Source organism: Schistocerca nitens, chromosome 8, assembly GCF_023898315.1.
Source record: "Schistocerca nitens isolate TAMUIC-IGC-003100 chromosome 8, iqSchNite1.1, whole genome shotgun sequence".
In the NCBI taxonomy this organism is placed as follows: Eukaryota; Metazoa; Arthropoda; class Insecta; order Orthoptera; family Acrididae; genus Schistocerca; species Schistocerca nitens.
The window spans coordinates 351,763,464-351,790,993 of NC_064621.1; the positions used below are offsets into that span (position 1 = coordinate 351,763,464).

The window sequence follows — 27,530 nt, forward strand, 5'->3', positions numbered from 1 at the left end:
TTGTTGATGTTCATCTTATATCCTCCTTTCAAGACACTGTCCATTCCATTCAACTACTATTCCAGGTCCTTTGCTGTGTCTGACAAAATTACAATGTCATTAGCAGACCTCAAGGTTTTTATTCCTTCTCCATGGATTTCCAAATTTTTCTTTTGTTTCCTTTACTGCTTGCTCAATGTATAGATTTAATAACATCGAGGATAGGCTACAACCCTGCCTCATTCCCTTTCCTACCACTGCTTCCCTTTCAAGCCCCTTGATTCTTATAACTGCCATCTGGTTTCTGTACAAATTGTAAATAGCCTTTCACTCCCTGTATTTGACCCCTGCCACCTTCAGAATTTGAAAGAGAGTATTCCAGTCAACATTGTCAAAAGCTTTCTCTAAGTCTACAAATGCTAGAAACTTAGATTTGCCTTTCCTTAATCTTTCTTCTAAGATAAGTTGTAGGGTCAGTATTGCCTCACGTGGTCCAACATTTATACAGAATCCAAACTGGTCTTCCCCAAAGTTGGTTTCTACCAGTTTTATCCATTTGTCTGTAAAGAATTCATGTCAGTATTTTTACTAAATCGATAGTTCGGTAATTTTCACGTCTGTCAACACCTGCTTTCTTTGGGATTGGAATTTGTATATTCTTATAGTCTGAAGGTATTTCGTCTGTCTCGTACATCTTGCTAACCAGACGATACAGCTGGCTTTCACAAGGCTATCAGTAGCTCTAAGGGAATGTTGTCGACTCCTGGGGCTTTGTTTCAGCTTTCTTTCAGTGTTCTGTCAAATTCTTCATGCAGGATCATATCTCCCTTTTCATATTCACCTACATCCTCTTCCATTTCCATAATATTGCCCTCAAGTACATCGCCCTTGTGTAGACCCTCTACATACTTCTTCCACCTTTCTGCTTTCCCTTCGTTGATTAGAACTGTTTTCCATCTTTAATTTTCCTGTTGGCAGTATCTATCTTACCCCCTAGTGATATATGCCTCTACATCCTTAGATTTGTCCTCTAGCCTCCCCTGCTTAGCCATTTTACACTTCCTGTCCATCTCATTTTTGAGGTGTTTGTGTTCCTTTTTGCCTCCTTCATTTAATGCATTTTTGTATTTTCTCCTTTCATCAATTAAATTCAATATCTGTTCTGTTACCCAAGGATTTCTGCTAGCCCTCGTCTATTTACCTACTTGATCCTCCACTATCTTCACTATTTCATCTCTCAAATCTACCCATTCGCCTTCTACTATATTTCTGTCCCCTGTTCTTGTCAATTGTTCCATAATGCTCTCTGTGAAACACTCTACAGCATCTGATTCTTTCAGTTTATCCAGCTCCCATCTCCTTAAATTGCCACCTTCTTGCAGTTTCTTCAGTTTCAATCTACAGTTCATAACCAATAGATTGTGGTCAGAGTCCACATCTGCCGCTGGAAATGTCTTACGATTTAAAACCTGGTTCCTAAATCTCTGTCGTACCATTATATAATCTATCTGAAACATTCCAGTGTCTCCAGGCTTCTTCCACGTATACAACCTTCTTTCATGATTCTTAAACCAAGTGTTAGCTGTGATAAAGTTAATGCCCTGTGCTAAATTCTACCAGGCAGCTTCCTCTTTCATTCCTTACCCCCATTCCATATTCACCTTCTACTTTTCCTTCTCTTCCTTTCCTACTATCGAATTCCAGTCGTCCCTGGCTATTAAATTTTCATCTCCTTTCACTATGTGAATAATTTCTTTTAACTCATCACACATTTCTACAATCTCTTCAACGTCTAAGGACGTAATTGGCATATAAACTTGTGGTATGCGTGGGCTTTGTGTCCCTATCTTAGCTACAGTAATGCGCTCACTATGCTGTTCATAGTATCTTACCCGTACTTCTATTTTTTTTCCATTATTAAACCTACTCCTGCATTACTTCTATTTGATTTTGTATTTGTAGCCCTGTATTCATCTGACCAGAAGTCTTGCTCTTCCTGCCACCGAACTTCATTAATTCCCACTAAATCTAACTTTAACCTATCCATTTCCCTTTTCATGATATGAATAAAATAGAAAGAAACATTCCACATGGGAAAAATATATTAAAAACAAAGATTCCATGACTTACCAAACGGTAAAGCGTTGGTAGATAGACAAAATAAAAAAAACACACACACAAAATTTCAAGCTTTCGCAACCAACGGTTGCTTCGTCAGGAAAGAGGGAAGGAGAGGGAAAGACGAAAGGATGTGGGTTTTAAGGGAGAGGGTAAGGAGTCAATCCAATCCTGGGAGCAGAAAGACTTACCTTAGGGGGGAAAAAAGGACATGTATACACTCGCGCCCCACACACACACACACACACACACACACACACACACACACACACACACACACACACCTGTCCTTTTTCCCCCCTAAGGTAAGTCTTTCCGCTCCTGGGATTGGAATGGCTCCTTACCCTCTCCCTTAAAACCCACAACCTTTCGTCTTTCCCTCTCCTTCCCTCTTTCCTGACGAAGCAACCGTTGGTTGCGAAAGCTTGAAATTTTGTGTGTGTGTTTGTGTGTTTTTTTATTGTGTCTATCTACCAGTGCTTTCCCGTTTGGTAAGTCATGGAATCTTTGTTTTTAATATACATTTCCCTTTGCAGATTTTCTAACCTACCTGCTTGATTAAGGAATCTGACATTCCATGCTCTGATCCGTAGAATGCCAGTTTTGTTTCTCCTGATAACGAGAACACCATCATCATTTAACCATACAGTAAAGCTGGATGTTCTTGGAAAAATTACGGCTGTTGTTTTCAGCTGTTTGCAGTACCAGCACAACAAAGCTATTTTGGTTAATGTTACAAGGTCATACCAGTCAATCATCCAGACTGCTGTCCCTCTTCAGGAACCACACATTTGCGTCACCTCTCAGCAGATACCCCTCCATTGTGGTTACACCTACAGTACGGCTATCTGTATTGCTGAGGCACGCAAGCCTTCCCACCAGTGACAAGGTACATGGTTCATGGGGGGGTATGAACTTTATAGGTAGCAATGGTAATTTGTCAGCTCATCAGATGGTTGTGCAACACATCATATCACCAAAGTGATATGCTACACTGTAAAGCACAAAAGTTTAAGAATCAATTAACTTTTTCAGAATATATTGTTTATCGACAGCTAATTCACAGAAAATATGAACACATGATTATTTTCTCTTCCTAATAGTGTTCTATCATTATCGATTACAAATAAATGATGAAAAAGAGGAGAATCCAGGATGGAATGTGATGATATGATGAAAAGGATAGTTGCTGCTCATCATATAGCGGAGATGCTGAGTCGCAGATAGGCACAACAAAAAGACTAACAGAAAGTGAGCTTTCGGCCAACAAAGCCTTCGTTGAAAATAGAGAACACACACACACACACACACACACACGTGCGCGCGCACACACCACTATTGTCTCTGGCTGCTAGACTGGGCCAATATGACCTCTGTTGTGTATTTTTGATGAAGGTCTTGTTGGCCAAAACCTGACATTCTGACAGTCCTTTTGTTATGCCTATCTGCAACTCAGCATCTCTGCTATATGATGAATAGAATCTACCCTTTTCAAAATAAATTATGAATGTACGCATAAGAGTCTGTGCCCAATAATTATTTCTTTTGCATTATTTGCTTCTTGTACAAAAATACTATTTGTCAATATTTCTTCATAGTATTACCACTTTTTCTGTGTTTAGCTGCAGTAATCAGAAGTGATTGTTTATTTGATTACTCAATGTTGACAGGGATAATGTGGCTGAAAGTCATTGTGAACCATGTCTTGATTACAGGCCTTATGCAGTAACTGTAGGAAATATGAGGCAGTGGTGTCACGCATTTATGGAACACTGTTAAATGTAACTATGGATGCGAGACATGGTAGGCTTAATGTGCAGGAAGACCATTTTGTTGACCTTATGAATGCACACTGTTGGAAAATACTGGAGGGTTGAAAATGAACTTTTTAATCACATTTCGACTGCTTATAAAACATACATTTCTTTCACTAGTGTGGAATGTGGAAAAAGTGTAGTACATCATGTCAGTTGTGATTGTGTGACCAAATAAGCTATGCTGTTAATGGATATCAGGGAATGATAATAATATGTGAAGGGTGTTGCCAGACTCTTTTGGGAACTTACACATTCTCTTCTGAAACAGTGCTTGGATGAGGTAAACAAAATCAGTGTTTGACCTTAGAAGAAAATATGGAAAGGACATGATGTGAAGTTTGGATTAGGAATCTACACTTTTAGATTCTAATGCTAGTGCTGCATTTCGGCAGGTGGTCTACAGTGGGGTGAGCATTGTGTTGGATAGGGTGGGCAGAGGTAGAGAGATGTAAGAGGCAGGGAGATGGGCTGTGTTTGGATGGCTAGTGGCTCAGAGGGAGGCAGCTGGTTTGCTGACTAGGGTGTGAGAGTGGGAGGGATGGCAGGTGCGCAGGCTAGGTGTATGATTCACAGTTGTCGAAGCCTGTGGGAGTGATGCACAGTGAAGGTGACATAGGGACAGTTATCATTCCTTTCATCATATCGATTCCTCCCAACTCCTCCCCACATTACCTTGAGCGTGCGCTGCTCCCCAAAGGCTCTAACAACCATGCATCACACACCTATCCCACACAACTGCCACTCCACCCTCCTGCATACCTAGTTGGCAAACCAGCTGATTCATTCTGAACGGCTAGCCCCCCACCCCCAAACTCTGCTTCCTGCCTCTCTCTCTCTCTCTCTCTCTCTCTCTCTGCCTCTGCCCATGCCACCTGACACAATCCCCACCCCACCCTAGTCCACCTTCTGAAATACAGCACTAGCATTGCATGTCCACTCAGTGCCACATGAGGGCATGGGCATGTGCACACATGTACGTGTGTGTGTGTGTGTGTGTGTGTGTGTGTGTGTGTGTGTGTGTGTGTGTGTCTTTCTATCTGTCTGTCTGCCTGAGTGTCTGTCTTTTTACTCTAGCTCGAAAAAAGATTACTATGAAAGCTATTAAGCTATCTTTTTTCTGTTTGCACCTGTTGACAACAACACCTCTGCCCTTTGTGAGTGGTCTACTTTACTCCTGAAGTGTTTACATTGTGCCAGAACTTTCCTACAAAATTATTATGTGTTGTAATTGATAGCAGTATAACAGACTGTTGTTCATAGCCAGAATAACAGCTGTCAAAATGGGACTGCTTTCCATGGTTGGTGTATTTGCACGAGTTACAGTGCCTGTACAACCACAGAAAGGTTGAGGCACCATGTGTATGTAGGATTTTGATATAAAGCAGGATTGCATCAACAGTGACAAAGATGTTGGGGGAGAGGGATAAGAATGGATTTGAAACTTTTCAGGAGATTGTGGTTCTCTTTTATGTGTGATGGGAGATGCCCTTGAGATGCTGGTCTACCAGGACTGGGATGTGTTTGATAGGGACTTTGAAGCCCTCTGCAACAGCATAACCAGGATGGCTGTTTTTGTTTATTTTGGGAAGTAGGTGAAAGGTTGGCATGCATGGGCCAGGACTGGCAAGGAATTCTGTGGATAAAGTTGTGATTTCTTGTGAGGGAGTTTATAAGATTTTCTGCAGCTCAGTCTGGATGGATGGCATACGGTCGTTAGGAACAGTTGTGAGCTAAAGATTTAGTTTGTAAAAGGAACAGATGTCGCAGTATCAAAGAGAGGCCTAGATGAGAAGTTTAGGACTGCACTGGGACTGGGATTGTGGTTTGATTGTGGCTAGGATATGCAAGGAGGAGGACATTAAGCAGTTAATGCATACTGGGCTTCTTGGAGTGGAGTTGAGTAGTTATTGGGGACAGTGTTGTATATTGTGATTGTGGGAAAGAGGTGCTACTTTAGAAGCATTTGTCCAGTAAGATGCGTAGTTGCCTCAGGTGGTGTGTGCCTCAGTGAAAACACCAGAGGAATAAAATCCAGTTGAGAGGGGGGGGGGGGAGAGAGAGAGAGAGAGAGAGAGAGAGAGAGAGAGAGAGAGAGAGAGGTTGGTGAAGTTGTTGAGGGGCAGATGTAAAAGAGAGGTAAAGTAAATATGTTAAATATTCAGTTTTTGCAGACTTGGTAAATGTCTGGCTGCTGAATGTGTTATGAGGCCAGAGGAAATGATGAGAAACATTTTCAAGGCTCATATACGAAACAAACCCACATAATCAAAGACCTCGCGTAATGCACTGTAACACTTACCTGGCAGACTCATATCAAGAGTCATATGGCTAACATGTGTGTGAATTACCAGTGAAAATACAATGGATAGATTTTATTGGCCTCCAGACTTACCATATTTTCTCTTCCTCTTTGTTGCTGCCGATGGATGCATCAATTGGATATTGGACATGAATAGGCAGTGGATCTCATTAACTAATGACGTTAGTAGAAGTTCAGGATGCCATTTTGAATATTTATTGGGATTGATGATCTAGTTAAACTCAGTGATTTGTAATGTATCAAAAAATTTTCTTTTCAAAAAAAGAAAAGAAAAGAAAGGTGTGAATGGAATCACAGTCCACAGTCTGTGCTGCTATACTTATTGTATTAAAAAACAAAAAAAATCATAAAATCTTTACAATGAGTTGCATAGTTACATGATCAAAAACCTATCTGAGAACTGATTCAACTGGTCTATGCTCTGGCAAACTGCAGCGAGGTTTTGTACATCATTGTACACTTTTGGGAGCCTTCAGCTGACTGCAAACAATAATTTGCTAATCAGTTGTGGTACAAATTAGCAAATCTTTTTTCATTGCACTTACACAATAGAAGTCTCAAATTTACTCTTTCCCTTAGTCCTCATTTATCATAATTCCTTTTCTGTAAATTCTTATTAAAATAGCTAACTGAATTGGTGGTTGACTGTCAGGTTATCCCTGTGCTGTTTCCTCATGTCAAATTGGAGTTGCCCTTACGACCTTCGGCAACATTTTTACATGCGTGATTTCACCATTTTTTTGTGTTGGTGACTGCTGCTGTGTGGTTAGTAGAAGCTTTTTTCTGCTTAATGTGGGTTTTGTTTAGTCCTGGAACCCTCTCTTACATATATGATCTCTTTCTCTGGAGTTGCAGATAGACACAATGAAGAGATTGCTTAATGTGTGACTTTCAAGCAAAAAATCCTTCTTCAGAAGCAGGAAACACACATGCACGCAAATAGACACAATGAAGAGATTGTTTAACTTTTGACTTTCAGACAAAAAGTCCTTCTTCACTGCCTGCAGCTGCTTGGGCCCAACTGCTGACTGAAGCCATAGACAATAACCATATATGAGTGTGTCATGTTTTTTTTGTGTGTGTGTGTGTGTGTGTGTGTGTGTGTGTGTGTGTGTTTCTATGTGAAAGCTAGAAGTGGAGGAGTCTTTTCATTGTGTCTGTCCACAATTCAACACCATTTCTATGTTTCATATTGTTGTTATTCCATCCTGGACTTTGCGTTGTTCTCTGTTTCTCAAGGATTTCCATGCTCCTGTTCATAGACAGTGACCTAAGGAAGTAGTTGTTAGTTACTGCAGTTGATAGTTCTGTATGTGATATTTCATTTGTTTGTTTGTCGATTTCTACTGCCTTTCATTAGAGTAGGTTCCTGTACCTGCTTGAATATATTTTTGCTGCCTTTCTCTCATTCCAATTATTCTCCAGCATTGGCAATTGAGAGCTATTTTATTTTAAAGAGTGTTGCTGGAATTTCTCGGTTTGTGTTTAATGTTTGTTCAGAGACTGCTGTGAGTTTATTATACAGTTTGCTCCTAAACAATGAATGAATATCAGAATGAATATTTTAATGCAGAGTATGCACTGTTGTGAAATTTTCTGGCAGATTGAAACTGTGTACTGGATTGGAATGTGAACTGGACTCTTGCCTTTCATGGACAGTGTTTGTTCTTATTTGACAGAGCATACAGGCACTGCCCATGGCCCATATTCACAGCTTCAATTTAGTTGGTACCTTTCCCCTGCTTTGCAAACTCAGCAGAAGCTGACGTGCATACCACACTAAATTAGCACTGCTAAGAGACAGAATATTGTGGAGGATGATTAGCCACATTCTAGGTTTCATTTCCAGAAGGAATCTTACACTCAGCAGCAGAATGTAGCATTGCAGCAGCACTATTATGATATTCCTTGACATTAAACACTCGGATGAATGAGGAATGAGTCTGAACCTTTGCCTTTCACAGGCAATGGTCACATTAAGTGAACTATCCAGGCCTGACTCACACTCTACCTTCACAGCTCATTGCAGCTATTTGTCTTTGAAATTTACAATAGGTATCAATCTTCCCAAGTAGACAAGTAGTATAATGCATCTCTACAGCTCAAGAGAACATTATTTCCTTATTTGTTTCTCACAGAATGGCTTTTCCTCTTTTCAACCACAACACTGGACAAAAGTAGAACTGATTCTGACAGGCATTGTATCACTGAGTGCTGTTCACAATTGAAAGAATTCATAATGAGATATAACATTCATCTTTGTGTGACAACATATGTGCCAAAACCGGGACATCTAGTTAAATAATGTGTGCTGTTGTTTATGTTTGTTGTATATAGATGCCGGAACACCAACCCCTCATTACAATAATAGCATTGCCAGAGATGTTGCTGCCTTAAGTTACAACGATTATCTTGTGCAGTTACTGGAGACACACAGTAACATTCGTGATGGGATTGTTTTATTGAAGGTGTGGCTTCGGCAAAGAGAACTTGATCAGGTATGGCTAGATATTTGTCTGAAACTTATTTTTCATTTAAAATATTATGTTGGCATTTGTGAGTCACTTCTGTTTTGTTTGATCTGTCTACATATTCAATATATTCCATAGGGTTTTGGAGGCTTCTCTGGCTTTATTATGACCATGTATGTTGCGTACCTTCTCAACATGCGTCGACTGAATAATTCAATGAGCAGCTACCAAATAGCACGTTATGTCTGGAACAGTTTAGGTATGTATAGTGGAATAGCCCACTTTACAGAGTACGTCTGTGAAGTAATGAGACTAGCCACTGAGCAGCACTCCAGTCGCCAGCAGTGTGTTCCTCAGCGGGGAGATTTGTGTTGGGGGTCTAAACTAAAACAACACACCAGGCAACAGTCGCGTCCGAGCTCTGACACTGTGAGGATCATGCATGACACAAAAGCTGTTTTTGAGTCACAGGAGAAAATGTGAAAAATGAAACTTTCGCTGGAGCTTGTTACACGATTAAATTTTGCTTTTATCTAGGCAAAACTGCTTGTGAGATACTTTCTGTGATTAAGGAGGCTTATAAAGATGACACCCTGTTATGGGCCCAGGTTTCCTGTGGTTCAGTGAGTTCAGCAACGGACGGGAGACTGTTGAAGACATGGAGCGATCTGGACGCCCTTCAGTGAATATTTTGGATGAAAATGTGGCTGAAGTGAAAAATGCAAGGCATTTGTACCTCTGGGATGAAACGTCAATTCCATTTTCTACAAAGACATTAAAGAGCACTTGCACAGAACCACCAAATTGGAACTACCAGAGACTGCCAATCATTGGAAGCTCCACCATGACATCACTCTGGCCCAAATTACCTTCATTGCTACCACCTACCTGCCTGGATAGAGATTGCAACCTTGCTGCAGCCACTGTAGATTCCAGATACAAGCCTATCAGACTTTATTCTATTCCCAAAACTGAAGAGAAGCCTGAAAGGTCTCCATTTTGGTGATGTTCCTGCCATCCAGTGGGCTGTCACAGTGTCTGTGAAAGAGGTTAACTCAGCTGATTTGCTCGGAGCCTTTGCAACATGGAAATTGCATTGGCAGTGTTGTATCGGGACCCAAGGAGACTATGTTAGCAATTTTAACAATATGCACCAACTGGATCAATAAATTCTTTTTAGCAGACCCAGTCTCATTACTTTATGGACAAACCCAGTATATAAGACAAATTTAATTCATAAATTGCAACTTTCAGCTCATATAGAGTTTTTAATAGTGTATATTTTCTTTTGTAGCACAGGCTGACTGGACCACCAATGGTATTAGTTTAACACCAGCTGATGCTGATAATGTACCAACATTATCAGAATATCATGAACATTATGAAGTTGTGTTTGTGGATATTTCTGGTTTCTGTAACATCTGTGCCGATATGACAAAGGAGACCTTCCAGATGGTAATTAATTGCATGTGTTTTTGTTTACTAGAGCAAAATAGGATGTTTAAATCATGATTTATGTTTATTTGAACAATACAGAATTTGTACAGTTAGCTAAATAATTAATGCTCCTGATTTTGTTTAGCACTTTGCAGTGTGGAATGTATTTGGTGTTTTGGAGGCAGTTGTGTAATTTACTGTAATGCTTGATCTGAAAAGGAAAAAAAAAGAGACTTATATTGCATAGCAATAAAAGCACTTTGTACTGCACACATTTTTCCTGATGACCCTGCTTGTTGTGTTGTGTGCACATCGTGAGTTTTCTTGCTCTCAGTAGATTTTTAACGTCATAGACACTCACAAATTGTGGTTACACCTGTCAGTAATGTTTTTAGTGCATTTCTTAAGTTATTATAATAGTAGCCAGACTTTATTATGATTGTAGTTCTCATTGACATGTGATGTTGCAAAGATTAGAATCAGTCAGATGCTCTCATGCAAATTCTGTGAGAAATTCTGAAATTTTGTGTGTTTGTTTGATGGGAAACTGACTTTCACCAGTGAAAAAGAAGGTTGACTAGTAACAGGCACATAATTCAATTCTCATCTAGAAGAAAGGGATGAAACTGTAGAATGAACTAGCCAGTGGAGTGAGAACTAATGAAAAATAGATGAAATATGTGATTACTGACATTGACCTCGAAAAGTAGCTATTGTGTGAAGAGCTGTGGACGATTAAACTATGGATCATCACAGTATTATGAGCTTTAGAAAAAAGTTTTTCAGCACTTCATCAGAGTAAATTAACAACAGGTACGTGGTTTTCACTATTGTATAAAAGATATGCGATACATTTGTAATAGAAGAATATCCTGAAGGCTTGAATGAGAAAATAAATGCTGATATTATATACTGTAGTGCAACACATTTTTCATACATTTTCATTCTATAGGAACAATACATTATCTTGAGAGATGCAATAATGGGGTCATCATCCCAGTTACTGGCAGAGAAGGTTGAGAATACCACCGTCGTTTAACTAATCATGGCCCTCTGCTTGTAAGTTAAGTGGAAGATTGAACAAAAGACTTCAGAGGTTCTGTGCCAATCTAGGATGTGACATCCTAAATTTGTGTCATAGCATTGAGAAACGTAGGGTCCCCCTAAATGGGCCAGGACTGCAGTACACATCAGTGGGCAGCTACCAAATAGCGTTTACATCAATAGGTGTGTATATTGGAGTAGTCTACTTTACAGAATTTGGCTGTGAAGTAAAGACTGTCTGCAAAGCAACACTCTATTTGCCAGCAGTGCACTTACTGGCAGGGGGCTTTGTGTGTGTGTGTGTGTGTGTGTGTGTGTGGGGGGGGGGGGGGGGGGGGGGGGGGTTGGTCTAAGCTAAGCAACACATCAGGCAGCAGTGTAATGTGCTAATGAAATAATAAAAATAAAAGTCCAGGTATTAAACATAATGTTACTTTGATCTACCATGACTATGTACGTAAAAGTGTTGTGATTTACGTGACAGTTTTCATGGTGAACTGGCACTGGTACTATGTTCACTTTTAAGGCTTTCACCTATTAGTGTTGGAACTTAAATAGTGGCAACTATTTTTTCACAACTGATACAAAAGAGTTACATGTTTGCATCTGTTACTGTCCTTCAGAGTAGTCACCAGCATTGTGTAGAGCAAGCCACTTGGTAGAATTTTGCACAGAGCATTATCACTAACACATGGTTTAAGAATCATAAAAGGAGGTTGTATACTCGGAAGAGACCTGGAGACACCACAAGGTTCCAGATTGATTATATAATGGTAGGTCAGAGATTTAGGAACCAGATTTTAAATTGTAAGACACTTCCAGGGCAGGTGTGAACTTTGACCACAATTTGTTGGTTACGAACTGTAGATTAAAACTTAAGAAATTGGAAAAAGATAGGAAAATGGGGAGATTCAACCTGGATAAACTCAAAGAACAAGAGATTGTTGAGTGTTTCAGAGGGAGCATTAGACAACAGTTGACTAGAACAGAGGAAAGGAAACAGTTGAAAATAAATGGGTAGCTTTGAGAGATGAAATAGTGAAGGCAGCAGAGGATCAAGTATGTAAAAAGATGAAGGCTAGTAGAAATCATTGGGCAACAGAAGAGATACTGAACTTAATTGATGAAAGGAGAAAATATAAAAATGCAGTAAATGAAGCAGGCAAAAAGGAATACAAACGTCTCAAAAATGAGATTGACAGGAAATGCGTAATGGATAATCAGGGATGGCTAGAGGACAAATGTAAGGCTGTAGAGGCTTATCTCACTAGGGGTAAGATAGATACTGCCTACAGGAAAATTAAAGAGACCTTTGGAGAAAAGAGAACCACTTGTATGAATATCAAGAGCTCGGATGGGAAACCAGTACTAACAAAAGAAAGGAAAAGGTGGAAGGAGTATATAGATCTGTGCAAGGGAGATAAACTAGTAGGCAAGATTATAGAAAGGGTAGTGTATAAGGATGAAGATGAGAAGAATTTGAGAGAGCTCTGACACATCTAAGTCGAAACAAGTCCCCTGGAGTAGACGATAGTCTGTCAGATCTATTGATAGCCTTTGGAGAGTCAACCATGACAAAACATTTATGTCTGGTGAGCAAGAGGTATGAGACAGAAGAAATATCCTCAGAATTTGAAAATAATTTGATAATTGTAATTCCAAAGAAAGCAGTTGCTGACAAGTATGAAAGTTACCAAACTATATGTTTAATAAGTCATGGTTGCAAAATACTAACACAGATCCTTTACAGAAGAGTAAAAAAAACTGATAAAAGCTGACCTTGAGGAAGATCAGTTGGCATTCTGGAGAAATATAGAAACAAATGTGGCAATACTGACTTGTTTTAGAAGATAGATTAAAGAAAGGCAAACCTACATTTTTACCGTTTGTAGACTTAGAGAAAGCTTTTGACAGGGTTGACTGGAAAACTCTCTTTGAAATTCTGACGGTAGCAAGGGTAAAATACAGGGAGCGAAAGCCTATTTACAACTTGTACAACAACCAGACAGCAGTTATAAGAGTTGAGGGGCTTGGAAGGGAAGCTGTGGTTGTGAAGGGAGTGAGACAGTGTTGTAGCCTGTCTCTGATGGCCTTCAATCTGTACACTGAACTAGCAGTAAAGGAAACAAAATAAAATTTGGAGTAGGAGTTAAAGTCCAGTGAGAAGAAATTAAAACTTTGAGGTTCGCTGATGACATTGTAATTCTGTCAGAGACAGCCACAGGACTTATAAGAGTAGTAGAATGATGTGGACGTTGTCTTGCAAGGAGAACAGAAGATGAACATCATCAAATGCAAAACAAGGATAATAGAATGTAGTAGAATTAAACCTGGTGATTCTAAGGGAGATTAGGAAACGAGACACTTAAGGTAGTCTATGAGTTTTGCTACTTGGGCAGCAAAATAACTGTGATGGCCGAAGTAGAGAGGATATAAAATATAGACTGGCAGTGGCAAGACAAGCATTTTTGAACAAGAGGTTTTTTTTCATAATTATAGATTTAAGTGTTAGGAAGTCTTCTCTGAAAGTATTTGCATGGAATGTAGCTATTATGGAAGTGAAACATGGATGATAAACAGTTCAGATGAAAGAGAATGGAAGCTTTCAAAATGTGACACTACTGAAGAATGTTGATTATTAGATGGGTAGATCACATAACTAATGAGGAGGTACTGAATAGAATTGGGGAGACAAGAAATTTGTGGCACACCTTTACCAAAAGAAGGGATCGTTTAATAGGAAACATTCTGAGACATCAAGGGGTCACCAGTTTAGTATTGGAGGGAAGTGGGAGAGTAAAAATTGTAGAGGGAGACCAAGAGATGAATACAGTAAGCAGATTCAGAAGAAAATAGGTTGCAGTAGTTATCGGAGATGAAGAGGCTCGCACAAGATAGAGTAGCATGGAGAGCTGCACCAAAACAGTCTTAGGACTGAAGATCACAACTAAAACATCAATTTATTTTAAACAAAATCTTTTAACCCACATTATTAGCCAGTTTAAACTGTTCAATCATTTTAAAGTGCAGATGGATACTATGTGATCAAAAGTATCGGACACCCCCAAAAACATGTTTTTTTCATATTGAGTGCATTGTGTTGCCACCTACTGCCACGTACTCCATATCAGCAGTCTCAGTAGTCATTAGACATCTTGAGAGAGCAGAATGGGGAACTTGTGGAACTCATGGACTTCGAACGTGCTCAGATGATTGGGTGTCACTTGTGTCATACGTCTGTACACGAGATTTCCAGACTCCTAAACATCCCTAGGTCCACTATTTCCAATGTGATAGTGAAGTGGTAATGTGAAAGGACACGTACAGCACAAAAGCGTACAGGCTGACCAAGTTTGTTGACTGTTAGAGACTGCCAACAGTTGAAAAGGGTTGTATTGTATAATAGGCAGACATCAATCCAGACCATCACACAGGAATTCCAAACTGGATTTCATGGTCGAGCAGCTGTTCATAAGCCACACATCACGCCGGTAAATGCCAAATGACACTGGTAAATGGCAAATGACTCCTTGCTTGGTGTAAAGAGTGTAAATATTGGACGATTTAACAGTGGAAAAATGTTGTGTGGAGTGATAAATCACGGTACACAGTGTGGCGATCTGATGGCAGCATGTGCATATGGCGAGTGCCCGGTGAACATCATCTGCCAGCACGTGTAGTGCCAACAGTAAAATTCGGAGGCAGTGTTGTTATGGTGTTATCATGTTTCTCAAGGAGTGTTCATGCGCCCCTTGTTGTTTTGTGTTTCACTATCACATTAGAGGCCTACATTGATGTTTTAAGCACCTTCTTACTTCCCACTGTTGAAGAGCAATTCGAGGATGGCAATTGCATCTTTCAACATGATCGAGCACCTGTTCATAATTCACGTCCTGTTGCAGAGTGGTTACATGACAATAACATCCCTGTAATGGACTGGCTTACACAGAGCCGTGACCTGAATCCTATAGAACACCTTGGGGATGTTTTGGAACGCCGACTTCATGCCAGGCCTCACTGACCAACATCGATACCTCTCCTCAGTGCAGCGCTCCGTGTAGAATGGGCTGCCATTCCCCAAGAAACCTTCCAGCACCTGATTGAATGTATGCCTGCGAGATTGGAAGCTGTCATCAAGATTAAGGGTGGGCCAACACCATATTGAATTCCAGCATTACTGATGGTTGGCGCGACGAACTTGTAAGTCATTTTCAGCCAGGTGTCCGGGTACTTTTGATCACATAGTGTACATACATCCCATACATACAGTATTAATAGATCATAAACTATGTCATAATAAAGAACACAGCCTGAGAGAATACTTCAAGAGGATTGGCTTGTTGTAAACCACACTAAAAAGCATAATACTAGGTACTTCATCATAAATCTGGGCATACCATCTGCACACTGTTTGCAACCAAGTATGGTGTTGTTTAGAGTGTTTACAGGATTCTGTAGTTTCCTTTATGATTGTTTTTTTTTTATTGTGTTGTGACACGGTGTATGATCTGTTAATTAATGCTGTAGTACAAGCAGAGAGAGGTTGAAGGTAACGTGTACTGGCTATGCTAAGCAGATTTGAAAGACAGCTCTTAAAGTGAATCAGCCTCTAAATAAAAGCTTTTTTCAGGGTGTTTGTCATCAGCATTATTTACAATTTTTATTAGTCATGCATTGAAGGGATGTTGGTGTGAAGTGGTAAGACTTTAAGATTTGTGTTCGCTAGGATGGCTGTTTAAATCCTTGCCTACCCATCTGGATTGTGATTTTACTTGCTTTCCGTAAATTCATAAGGCAAATGCTGGAATTGTTGCTTGGATGAGGACAAGGTCAATTTTATGTCCTATCCTTTCCCAGTCTGAGTTTATACTCTTCATATAATGAACTTGCATCTACAAGACATTATAATGCAATTTTCATTCCCTGAATGATATTCGGAAAGTGTATACACATGAGTATTCTAGCTGGGGAGTTGTTAAAAGAGAGCTGTTACAAGATTTCTTATTTTCTAAAGGTGGTCCCCAGCTCATGGTCTCGTGGTAGCGTTCTCGCTTCATGAGCACGTGGTCCCGGGTTCGATTCCCGGCGGGGTCAGGGATTTTCACCTGCCTTGAGATGACTGGGTGTTGTGTCGTCATCATCATCATTATTCCCCATTACAGTCGGAGGGAGGCAATGGCAAACTACCTCCGCTAGGACCTTCCCTAGTACGGCAGTGCGGGTCTCCCACATCGTCCCCTACGCTCTGTCAAGGAGTATAGGAAATCATCATCATCATCATCATCATCATCATCATCACCACCACCACCACTCTTGGTGGTCAGGGAATTGACAACACTATCATGCAGCTTGCTGACAGCGCTGTAACCTAAAGGAAATAACTGTCATTGCATGATTTAATGAAATATGGGATTACTTAGATTTCATATTCACTTCGTAGCTTTTGGAATTATCCTGTGACAAGATAGAGTGGGGGCTGCTCTTCTCCGTCACACACACACACACACACACACACACACACACACACACACACACACTTGTGCCACTACATGGTGCCAACTTGAATCATCTACTGTATTGTCTACAAGCAGTAGTGGGATTTCGTTACAAAACTAGTACACAAATACCATATTGACATAGACATACTCAGCATGTGTGAATGTGTGTGGCATGCTTAAATACTACATTAGAATTGGCAAACAAATTGCAATCACAGTTGAAAAATTCAATTATGTAAACTCATGCACAACTTGAACTTCAAAACAAAAATGTGAGTCAATAAGTAAACCCATAGTAACTGGAATACCAACATGCCAAGTGAAGTCATATCTCTGTGACCACTAAAAGTAGGACTCACATTTGAAGGAATGTTTTATGTGAATTAGTCCATACTACCAACTTTGAAAATATTTACTATTCTTCCAGAAACACCCTGTATGTATCTTGTAGGGATCATGGAAATAAAATGACAGAGGTTAGGGCATGTAGGAGTTATTCGGTTAGTCATTAATCCCTCACAACATACACTCCTGGAAATTGAAATAAGAACACCGTGAATTCATTGTCCCAGGAAGGGGAAACTTTATTGACACATTCCTGGGGTCAGATACATCACATGATCACACTGACAGAACCACAGGCACATAGACACAGGCAACAGAGCATGCACAATGTCGGCACTAGTACAGTGTATATCCACCTTTCGCAGCAATGCAGGCTGCTATTCTCCCATGGAGATGATCGTAGAGATGCTGGATGTAGTCCTGTGGAATGGCTTGCCATGCCATTTCCACCTGGCGCCTCAGTTGGACCAGCGTTCGTGCTGGACGTGCAGACCGCGTGAGACGACGCTTCATCCAGTCCCAAACATGCTCAATGGGGGACAGATCCGGAGATCTTGCTGGCCAGGGTAGTTGACTTACACCTTCTAGAGCACGTTGGGTGGCACGGGATACATGCGGACGTGCATTGTCCTGTTGGAACAGCAAGTTCCCTTGCCGGTCTAGGAATGGTAGAACGATGGGTTCGATGACGGTTTGGATGTACCGTGCACTATTCAGTGTCCCCTCGACGATCACCAGTGGTGTACGGCCAGTGTAGGAGATCGCTCCCCACACCATGATGCCGGGTGTTGGCCCTGTGTGCCTCGGTCGTATGCAGTCCTGATTGTGGCGCTCACCTGCACGGCGCCAAACACGCATACGACCATCATTGGCACCAAGGCAGAAGCGACTCTCATCGCTGAAGACGACACGTCTCCATTCGTCCCTCCATTCACGCCTGTCGTGACACCACTGGAGGCGGGCTGCACGATGTTGGGGCGTGAGCGGAAGACGGCCTAACGGTGTGCGGGACCGTAGCCCAGCTTCATGGAGACGGTTGCGAATGGTCCTCGCCGATACCCCAGGAGCAACAGTGTCCGTAATTTGCTGGGAAGTGGCGGTGCGGTCCCCTACAGCACTGCGTAGGATCCTACGGTCTTGGCGTGCATCCGTGCGTCGCTGCGGTGCGGTCCCAGGTCGACGGGCACGTGCACCTTCCGCCGACCACTGGCGACAACATCGATGTACTGTGGAGACCTCACGCCCCACGTGTTGAGCAATTCAGCGGTACGTCCACCCGGCCTCCCGCATGCCCACTATACGCCCTCGCTCAAAGTCCGTCAACTGCACATACGGTTCACATCCACGCTGTCGCGGCATGCTACCAGTGTTAAAGACTGCGATGGAACTCCGTATGCCACGGCAAACTGGCTGACACTGACGGCGGCGGTGCACAAATGCTGCGCAGCTAGCGCCATTCGACGGCCAACACCGCGGTTCCTGGTGTGTCCGCTGTGCCGTGCGTGTGATCATTGCTTGTACAGCCCTCTCGCAGTGTCCGGAGCAAGTATGGTGGGTCTGACACACCGGTGTCAATGTGTTCTTTTTTCCATTTCCAGGAGTGTATATGACTGGAATAGGACAGTGAGTGACTAAAATGATATGAAGTACTTTGCACTATGTACTCTAAGTGGAATCCAGACTAAAGTTGTGGATGTAGATGTGTGCTAGACTAGGACTTGAACACAGAGTCTTGCTGTTTTTCTTTCCCCTATTTTTCTTTTTGCGAGCAGTACGCATGTTAATGAGGTATCCGTGTGCGACTCCCACCCGCAAAAAGGATGATTGGAATTTATGAAATAATGGAATGATTGTACTACTTCTGCAATTTAAACTGGATTTTAGAAAAAATGTCATTTTTATCAAATATGTATTTTTTCCTGTGTGGTAACGTTTTCGTAAGGAAAAAGCAATAGTGTTTTAAAAAACCTGGTTGGCCTATTTATCAGTAGAGTTTGAATGCTTCATACTGCTTTCTTTTAATAGGCCGGAAGTTCCGTGATTAACCACATGTGTAAATGTTGTGTGATTTTCATCGGGAATAGTCAGCTGTTGAAGTTCTTGTAAATGTTTTTTAAGAGCCTGAGGTTTAGAGTGGTTCAAAATCTGCATGCCTACTCGTGCAGTTCTACAAGTTGAGCAAAACAGACTCCAACCAGCCATCAAACTAGTGACTTTGGCAGTCTGGAGAGTGGATGTTTTGCTTCTTTGCTAGCACAACTATTACTCTTAAGCAGTTGAACTTTGTTCTGTGATAAGTGCTCTTTTCTGAATACATTTCAGTATGGCATCAACAATCACTACTAAGATTAAAGGAGGATATTCCATTTCTCTGTGTTTTTTTTATCATTGGACCCCATTAGGATGAGATGTGTGATATAATATTCTAGACTTTGTAATTTTTAATTTCTGCATATTTTGAAGTTATCTGTAGAAAATGCTAATTTGTTAGTATATCTCTGCTTAGCAAGGCATAAATGCTCATTGCCTCATTTTCTGTTGGAAACTGTATCCTTCTGTGTCTATATTTTTGAAACATTTGAATGGCATTTGTTGTATGCAATGTCCAGTAGAACGCTCACACATTTTACTGTGCTTTCTTTATTTGAGTGCAGTTTTTTAGAATATTTCAGGATATTTGTTGGATTAGCATTGTTTTTACTAAATTAGATCTGAATTGTTCTCATTGTATTATCGGAACTAAATGTTTTGAATGATTTTTATGACATAAGAACATTACATGAAGGCCACATAAATTCATTGTTTCTTTCAGGTGAAAAGTGAAGCAGAACTGGCCATTAAATTTCTTGACAGTAACTCAGTCAACAGTTTCCAAGTTCTTTTTATGACTCGTATGCCTTTCTATCGTCAGTATGACCACATCTTCTGGTGAGTGAAATCTTTTTATCTAAAACATTAGGACTCTTAACTTTAAGTAAGCCTGATGTGACCTAACGCACAGATGATGTTGCAATTGGTGTCTAAGACGTGTTGCAATAGAGTTGACAGTTTTTTAAACTTATGTGTTTTACAGCAGGCATGATGGTTCATGAAATTGTACACACACTATTCAGTTGTCATATAGTCATTTTTTCTTCTCATTTCATCTCTACATCTACATCTACATCTATGTACATACTCCCCAAGCCATCGAACATTTCGTGGCGGAGAGGGCCCTGTACTGCAATTAGTCGTTTCCGTTCCTGTTCCACTCGCAGATAATGCGAAGGAGAAATGACAGTCTATATGCCTCCATATATGACCCCTAATTTTTTGTATATTATCTTTGTGGACCCTATGCGAAATGTGTGTTGGTGACAGTAGGATTGTCTGCAGTCAGCTTCAAATGTGGCTCCTCTAAATTTTCTCAGTAGTGTTCTTTGAAATAAATGTCTTCTTCCCTCCAGGGATTCCCACTTGAGCTCCTGAAGCATATCTGTAACACTTACATGCTGATTGAATAACACTTGCATGATGATTGAACTTACCGGTAACAAATCTAGCAGCTTACCCCTGAATTGCTTCGATGTCGTCATTCAGTCCAACCTGGTGCGGGTCCCAAACACTCGAGCAGTACTCAAGAATAGGTCACACTAGCATCCTATATGTGGTTTCCTTTACAGATGAACTACACTTTCCTAAAATTCTTCCCATAAACTGAAGTCAGTGATTAGCCTTCTCTACTACCCCCCCCCCCCCCCCCCCTCCTCCGACCGCTGTCCCCCACCACCACATTTCAAGAGTGTTTTTTAAAGTTGGTACATGCTTAATGATTTTTGCATTCTGATCCTTCCAAAATCTCTTAATGAATTTATTATGTTCTTTCTACCATTCTTCTGACCATTTCTTGCTAGTCTTCTTTTTAAGCACTTTTGTGAATTTCTGGTTCAATCTTTGTGTTCAAAAAACAGCTTGATTTATTATGATTTCTCCTGTGGTGTTCATGTATTGCAAATCTTCCCTAATTTCTTCTAATCACCTGATTTAGATTTTCTTTGAATTGATAATGTTAAGTAGTCTTTTGATGAGTTTATTGGTGTTAATTTTATAAATGTTGTTGTTGTGATCTTCAGTCCTGAGACTGGTTTGATGCAGCTCTCCATGCTACTCTATCCTGTGCAAGCTTCTTCATCACCCAGTACCTATTGCAACCTACATCCTTCTGAATCTGCTTGGTGTATTCATCTCTTGGTCTCCCTCTACGATTTTTACCCTCCACGCTGCCCTCCAATACTATATTGGTGATCCCTTGATGCCTCAGAACATGTCCTACCAATCGGTCCCTTCTTCTAGTCAAGTTGTGCCACAAACTTCTCTTCTCCCCAATCCTATTCAACACCTCCTCATTAGTTATGTGATCTACCCATCTAATCTTCAGCATTCTTCTGTAGCAACACATTTCAAAAGCTTCTATTCTCTTCTTGTCCGAACTATTTATTGTCCATGTTTCACTTCCATACATGGCTACACTCCATACAAATACTTTCAGAAACAACTTCCTGACACTTAAATCTATACTCGATGTTAACAAATTTCTCTTCTTCAGAAATGCTTTCCTTCCCATTGCCAGTCTACATTTTATATCCTCTCTACTTCGACCATCATCAGTTATTTTGCTCCCCAAATAGCAAAACTCCTTTACTACTTTAAGTGTCTCATTTCCTAATCTAATACCCTCAACATCACTCGACTTAATTCGACTACATTCCATTATCCTCGTTTTGCTTTTGTTGATGTTCATCTTATATCCTCCCTTCAAGATACTATCCATTTCGTTCAACTGCTCTTCCAAGTCCTTTGCTGTCTCTGACAGAATTACAATGTCATCGGCGAACCTCAAAGTTTTTATTTCTTCTCCATGGATTTTAATACCTACTCCGAACTTTTTCCTTTACTGCTTACTCAATATACAGATTGAATAACATTGGGGACAGGCTACAACCCTGTCTCACTCCCTTCCCAACCACTGCTTCCCTTTCATGCCCCTCAACTCTTATAACTGCAATTTGGTTTCTATACAAATTGTAAATAGCCTTTCGCTCCCTGTATTTTACCTCTGCTACCTTCAGAATTTGAAAGAGAGTATTCCAGTCAACATTGTCAAAACCTTTCTCTAAGTCTACAAATGCTAGAAACGTAGGTTTGCCTTTCCTTAATCTAGCTTCTAAGATAAGCCGTAGGGTCAGTATTGCCTTACGTGTTCCAATATTTCTACCGAATCCAAACTGATCTTCCCCAAGATCGGCTTCTACTAGTTTTTCCATTTGTGTGTAAAGAAATCGCGTTAGTATTTTGCAGTTGTGACTTATTAAACTGATAGTTCAGTAATTTTCACATCTGTCAACACCTGCTTTCTTTGGGATTGGAATTATTATATTCTTCTTGAAGTCTGAGGGTATTTCGCCTGTCTCATACATCTTGCTCACCAGATGTTGTGTACTCCTGGGGCCTTGTTTCGACTCAGGTCTTTCAGTGCTCTGTCAAACTCTTCACGCAGTATCATATCTCCCATTTCATCTTCATCTACATCCTCTTCCATTTCCATAATATTGTTCTCAAGTACATCGCCCTTGTATAGACCCTCTATATACTCTTTCCACCTTTCTGCTTTCCCTTCTTTGCTTAGATCTGGGTTTCCATCTGAGCTCTTGATATTCATACAAGTGTTTCTCTTTTCTCCAAAGGTCTCTTTCATTTTCCTGTAGGCAGTATTTATCTTACTCCTAGTGAGATAAGCCTCTACATCCTAACATTTATCCTCTAGCCATCCCTGCTTAGCCATTTTGCACTTCCTGTCGATCTCATTTTTGAGACGTTTGTATTCCTTTTTGCCTGCTTCATTTACTGCAATTTTATATTTTCTCCTTTCATCAATTAAATTCAATATTTCTTCTGTTACCCAAGGATTTCTACCAGCCCTCGTCTTTTTACGTACTTGATCCTCTGCTGCCTTCACTACTTCATCCCTCAAAGATACCCATTCTTCTTCTACTGTACTCATTTTCCCCACTGCTGTCAATTGTTCCCTTATGCTCTCCCTGAAACTCTGTACAACCTCTGGTTTAGTCAGTTTATCCAGGTCCCATCTCCTTAAATTCCCACCTTATTGCAGTTTCTTCAGTTTTAATCTACAGTTCATAACCAATAGATTGTGGTCAGAATCCACATCTGCCCCTGGAAATGTCTTACAATTTAAAACCTGGTTCCTAAATCTCTGTCTTACCATTATATAATCTATCTGATACCTTTTAGTATCTCCAGGCTTCTTCCAGGTATACAACCTTCTTTTATGATTCTTGAACCAAGTGTTAGCTATGATTAAGTTGTGCTCTGTGCAAAATTCTACCAGGCGGCTTCCTCTTTCATTTCTTAGCCCCAATCCATATTCACCTACTACGTGTCCTTCTCTCCCTGTACCTACTACCGAATTCCAGTCACCCATGACTATTAAATTTTCATCTCCCTTCACTATCTGAATAATTTCTTTTATTTCATCATACATTTCTTCAATTTCTTCATCATCTGCAGAGCTAGTTGGCATATAAACTTGTACTGCTGTAGTAGGCGTGGGCTTCGTGTGTATCTTGGCCACAATAATGCGTTCACTATGCTGTTTGTAGTAGCTTACCCGCATTCCTATTTTTTTAATTCATTATTAAACCTACTCCTGCATTACCCCTATTTGACTTTGTATTTATAACCCTGTATTCACCTGACCAAAACTCTTGTTCCTCCTGCCACCGAACTTCACTAATTCCCACTATATCTAACTTTAACCTATCCATTTCCCTTTTTAAATTTTCTAACCTACCTGCCCGATTAAGGGATCTGACATTCCACGCTCCGATCCGTAGAATTGCAGTTTTCTTTCTCCTGATAACGACGTCCTCTTGAGTAGTCCCCGCCCGGAGATCCGAATGGGGGACTATTTTAGCTCCGGAATATTTTACCCAAGAGGACGCCATCATCATTAACCATACAGTAAAGCTGCATGCCCTCGGGAAAAATTACGGCCGTAGTTTCCCCTTGCTTTCAACCGTACGCAATACCAACACAGCAAGGCCGTTTTGGTTAGTGTTACAAGGCCAGATCATTCAATCATCCAGACTGTTGCCCCTGCAACTACTGAAAAGGCTGCTGCCCCTCTTCAGGAACCACATGTTTGTCTGGCCTCTCAACAGATACCCCTCCGTTGTGGTTGCACCTACGGTACGGCTATCTGTATCGCTGAGGCACGCAAGCCTCCCCACCAATGGCAAGGTCCATGGTTCATGGAATAGGTAGTAGGTGAATATGGATTGGGGCTAAGAAATGAAAGAGGAAGCCGCCTGGTAGAATTTTGCACAGAGCACAACTTAATCATAGCTAACACTTGGTTCAAGAATCATATGGCAATAGAATTTCAGAGCTGTCTTGTATGGAGTGTTAGGGAACTTAATCTGTTGGCATGTAGAGATCAGACATTCTTATCATCATTCAAATTTTGTTGTGTTGTGTGGGACCTTCATATTTTTGTAAAAATTTTCCTCCCTTGTTTTTCAATTTAGGTTGTTTTAGAGTGCCCACCAGCAGCCATTGTATTTGGTGCGTATAGTGCTTCTGGTAAAAGGATTGTTTAGTAATGTTGAAGTTTTGCATCATGTGAAAATGCCACTATCCAATGCTGAGGGCAGTCTGATCTCTCTGAGGCGTTTGAAGGAGGATATGTGTAGAATTATTGCACATCTTTAGTGTAACTTTCCTGCTGTTTTGATGCAGATTGTCCATGTCGTGGGTTTCCCCAATGTTTCTGAAGGCCTGACTGTCTGTCTTATTTGATTTTTCTTTTTGTCAGTTGGTCAGCAACTATTACCCAGCCAGCATCAGTTCAGAACACAGTATTCCATTGATGAGTTGCAATAAGCTTCTAATAATAAGAAGTGACGTATAGTTTTATTTACTGTATGTATTTCAGTTTAAAATCTTAATTTCTTGTGTATTTGTGTTTTTAGTAACCACAGTTTTGTGTTTTAACTGCTTTGTAGGGTCATATTTCCGCCATTTGTTTTGTGTCAGGAATTTGTTTTCGTGTGAGCAATCACTTACAACTGTAGAACTCATTAGTTGGTTGGTAACTCCCATCTAGGTAGCAGCACTTCAGAGCTTAGCTTTTTTGTTTGTGACTTCTGCGTATTAAATCACAGTTTATTCCATAGTTTCTCTTAAGTATTGATAGGATGTGATTGTTATGTTCAGAGGTGAGCTGACTTGGTGACACTTTGCCTGCAGCTCCACGTGATTGAAGAGCACACTTGGTTGATCTGACAGACAGTTACCAGGCACTGTCTGTGGCTGACAGAGACCCAGACCCAGATTTAGTTCTTCACCCTGTTCCAGAGGAAGCCTCTCAGCCCACAAGATCTGCGTGTTCACTGAGGGTGGGTTTAATGGTAGTTGGTAGTCCAGTTCAGGTGCGTAATTGGGCCGCTTACGGATATGGCTGCCAAGGGAGGGGAAGAAATACATTGTGCACTCTGTGTGCATACCAGGAGGAGTCATTCCAGATGTGGAATTAGTGCTTCCATGTGCCACAAAGAGTACAGGGTGTTGCCAGCTGCAGGTGGTTGCTCATGTTGGTACTATCTGTGTGTGTTGCTTTGGATCAGAAGAGATTCTGTCTGGTTTCAGGCGGCTAGCTGAAGTAGTAAAGATTGACAGTTTTGCTAGCGAGATGATGACAGAGCTCACCTTTGTAGCATAATTGACAGGAACAACTGCAGACGTTTATTACACAGCTTAGTGGAGGGTCTGAATCAGAGGCCCAGATGGTTCTGTGATCATGGTGGTTGCAGATTTCTTGGCTTGTGCCATAGGGTGCTGCTGTTTCAGGTTCTGCTTATTAGGTCAGATAATAGGTCTAATGCCTCCTACATGCAGGAGGCAGCTACAGGGGTAGCAGAGGCTGTGTGGAGTGGACTGGGTGATTTTTTTAGGTTAGAGGATCTCAGGGAAGGTGCATAAAGGGATTCAGTTTCAAAGTATGCAGGATGGACACAGGAAGAGGGTAGACATAACAACAGTTATTACTGATGTTCGTAGCTGTGTTGGGAAAGAACCATAGCTCCAAGCAGAATAGAAAGCACTGAAGCTCAAATAGTTACAGGTACTGAAACCTGGCTAAAGCTGGAGACACGTTCAGCTGAATTTTTGCAAGGGACTTAACAGTGTTTAAATACAGTTTGTGCTTTCTTCAAAAATTACTTTGTGCAATTACTTCAGGAGCCCACTTTTTGTTGATGTTAGAAGTAGTTTATTTTCTAATGAAACTAAAGTAGGTAGTGTTTATGGGTTAGTATTGGTAGCTGTTAGACTTGACTTCCTGAATAAATTAATAATTGGTTCATTTTACAAACCTCCAACTCAGATGATACAATTGCTGTACAGTTGAAAGAAAACTTCAGTCTCATCACAAATAGGGACCCGGCTCATATAATTATAGTTGGAGGTGACTTCAATTTACCCTTGATATGTTGGCAGAAATACATTTTTAAATCTGATGGCAAGTATAAAACATCATCAGAAATTATATTAAATGCTTTGTCCAAAAATTATGGTGAGCTATTAGTTCAGGAGCCTGCTCAAAGTGTAAATGGTTGTGAAAACATACTTGACCTCAACAAATAAGTCTGAGCAAATAGGGAGCATCATGATAGATACAGGAATTAGTGACCACAAGATCATTGTCACAAGACATCTATTTAAAAAAGCAGATAAAAATTCGCTTGTAATCTTCATAAGAGACAGCTTTCACTCTTTCCCAACTATGTAAGTGTGGACATGATGAGGTATAAGTTTAAAGAAATAGTATCTGAGGCATTTGAGAGATTCACCAAATAAATTAATAAAAAATTGTGCTGATTGACCTTAGCACACAAAATGGGTCAATAACTGTTGCAGAACCAATGAAGGTGAATGTTGTACTGAAGCTCAAAACTTAGCATGGATTTCAATGCAAGATGCTTTTAATAGCTTCCACAGTGAAACTCTGTCCTGAAATCTGACAGATAATCTGAAGAGATTCTGATCATATGTATAATATACCAGTGGCAAGACACAATCAATATCTTCACTGCATGATTCCAGTGGTAATATAAATATTCTAGAATTAAAGTTGAGAAAAACTGAGTAACTTAGAAGTAGATATTCTTAATGTAGCAAAGCAGTTTAAATCATTTACTAAAGGCAAGTCTTACATTCCAGATAGCATACCAGTAAGATAGTTTTCAGAGTATGCTGATACAACAGCCCCATACTCAGAAATCGTATACAACCGCTCACACCGACCAAGGTGGCGCAGTGGTTAGCACACTGGACTCACATTCAGCAGGACGACAGTTCAATCCTGCATCTGGCCATCCTGATTTAGGTTTCCCATGATTTCCCTATATCACTTCAGGCAAATGCCGGGATGGGTGCTTTGAAA

At 40.6% G+C, this 27,530-nt stretch overlaps 1 protein-coding gene across 1 annotated transcript in view; it reads left to right on the forward strand.

Moving 5' to 3' along the window:
* LOC126199009 (nucleolar protein 6) overlaps positions 1 to 27,530 on the forward strand; it is a 160,191-nt gene that overhangs the window by 70,133 nt on the left and 62,528 nt on the right. The window contains exons 7-10 of the mRNA XM_049935689.1: positions 8,572 to 8,732; positions 8,844 to 8,964; positions 10,000 to 10,160; positions 19,842 to 19,957. Coding sequence (XP_049791646.1) covers positions 8,572 to 8,732; positions 8,844 to 8,964; positions 10,000 to 10,160; positions 19,842 to 19,957 — 559 coding nt within the window. The remainder of the gene's footprint in view (positions 1 to 8,571; positions 8,733 to 8,843; positions 8,965 to 9,999; positions 10,161 to 19,841; positions 19,958 to 27,530) is intronic.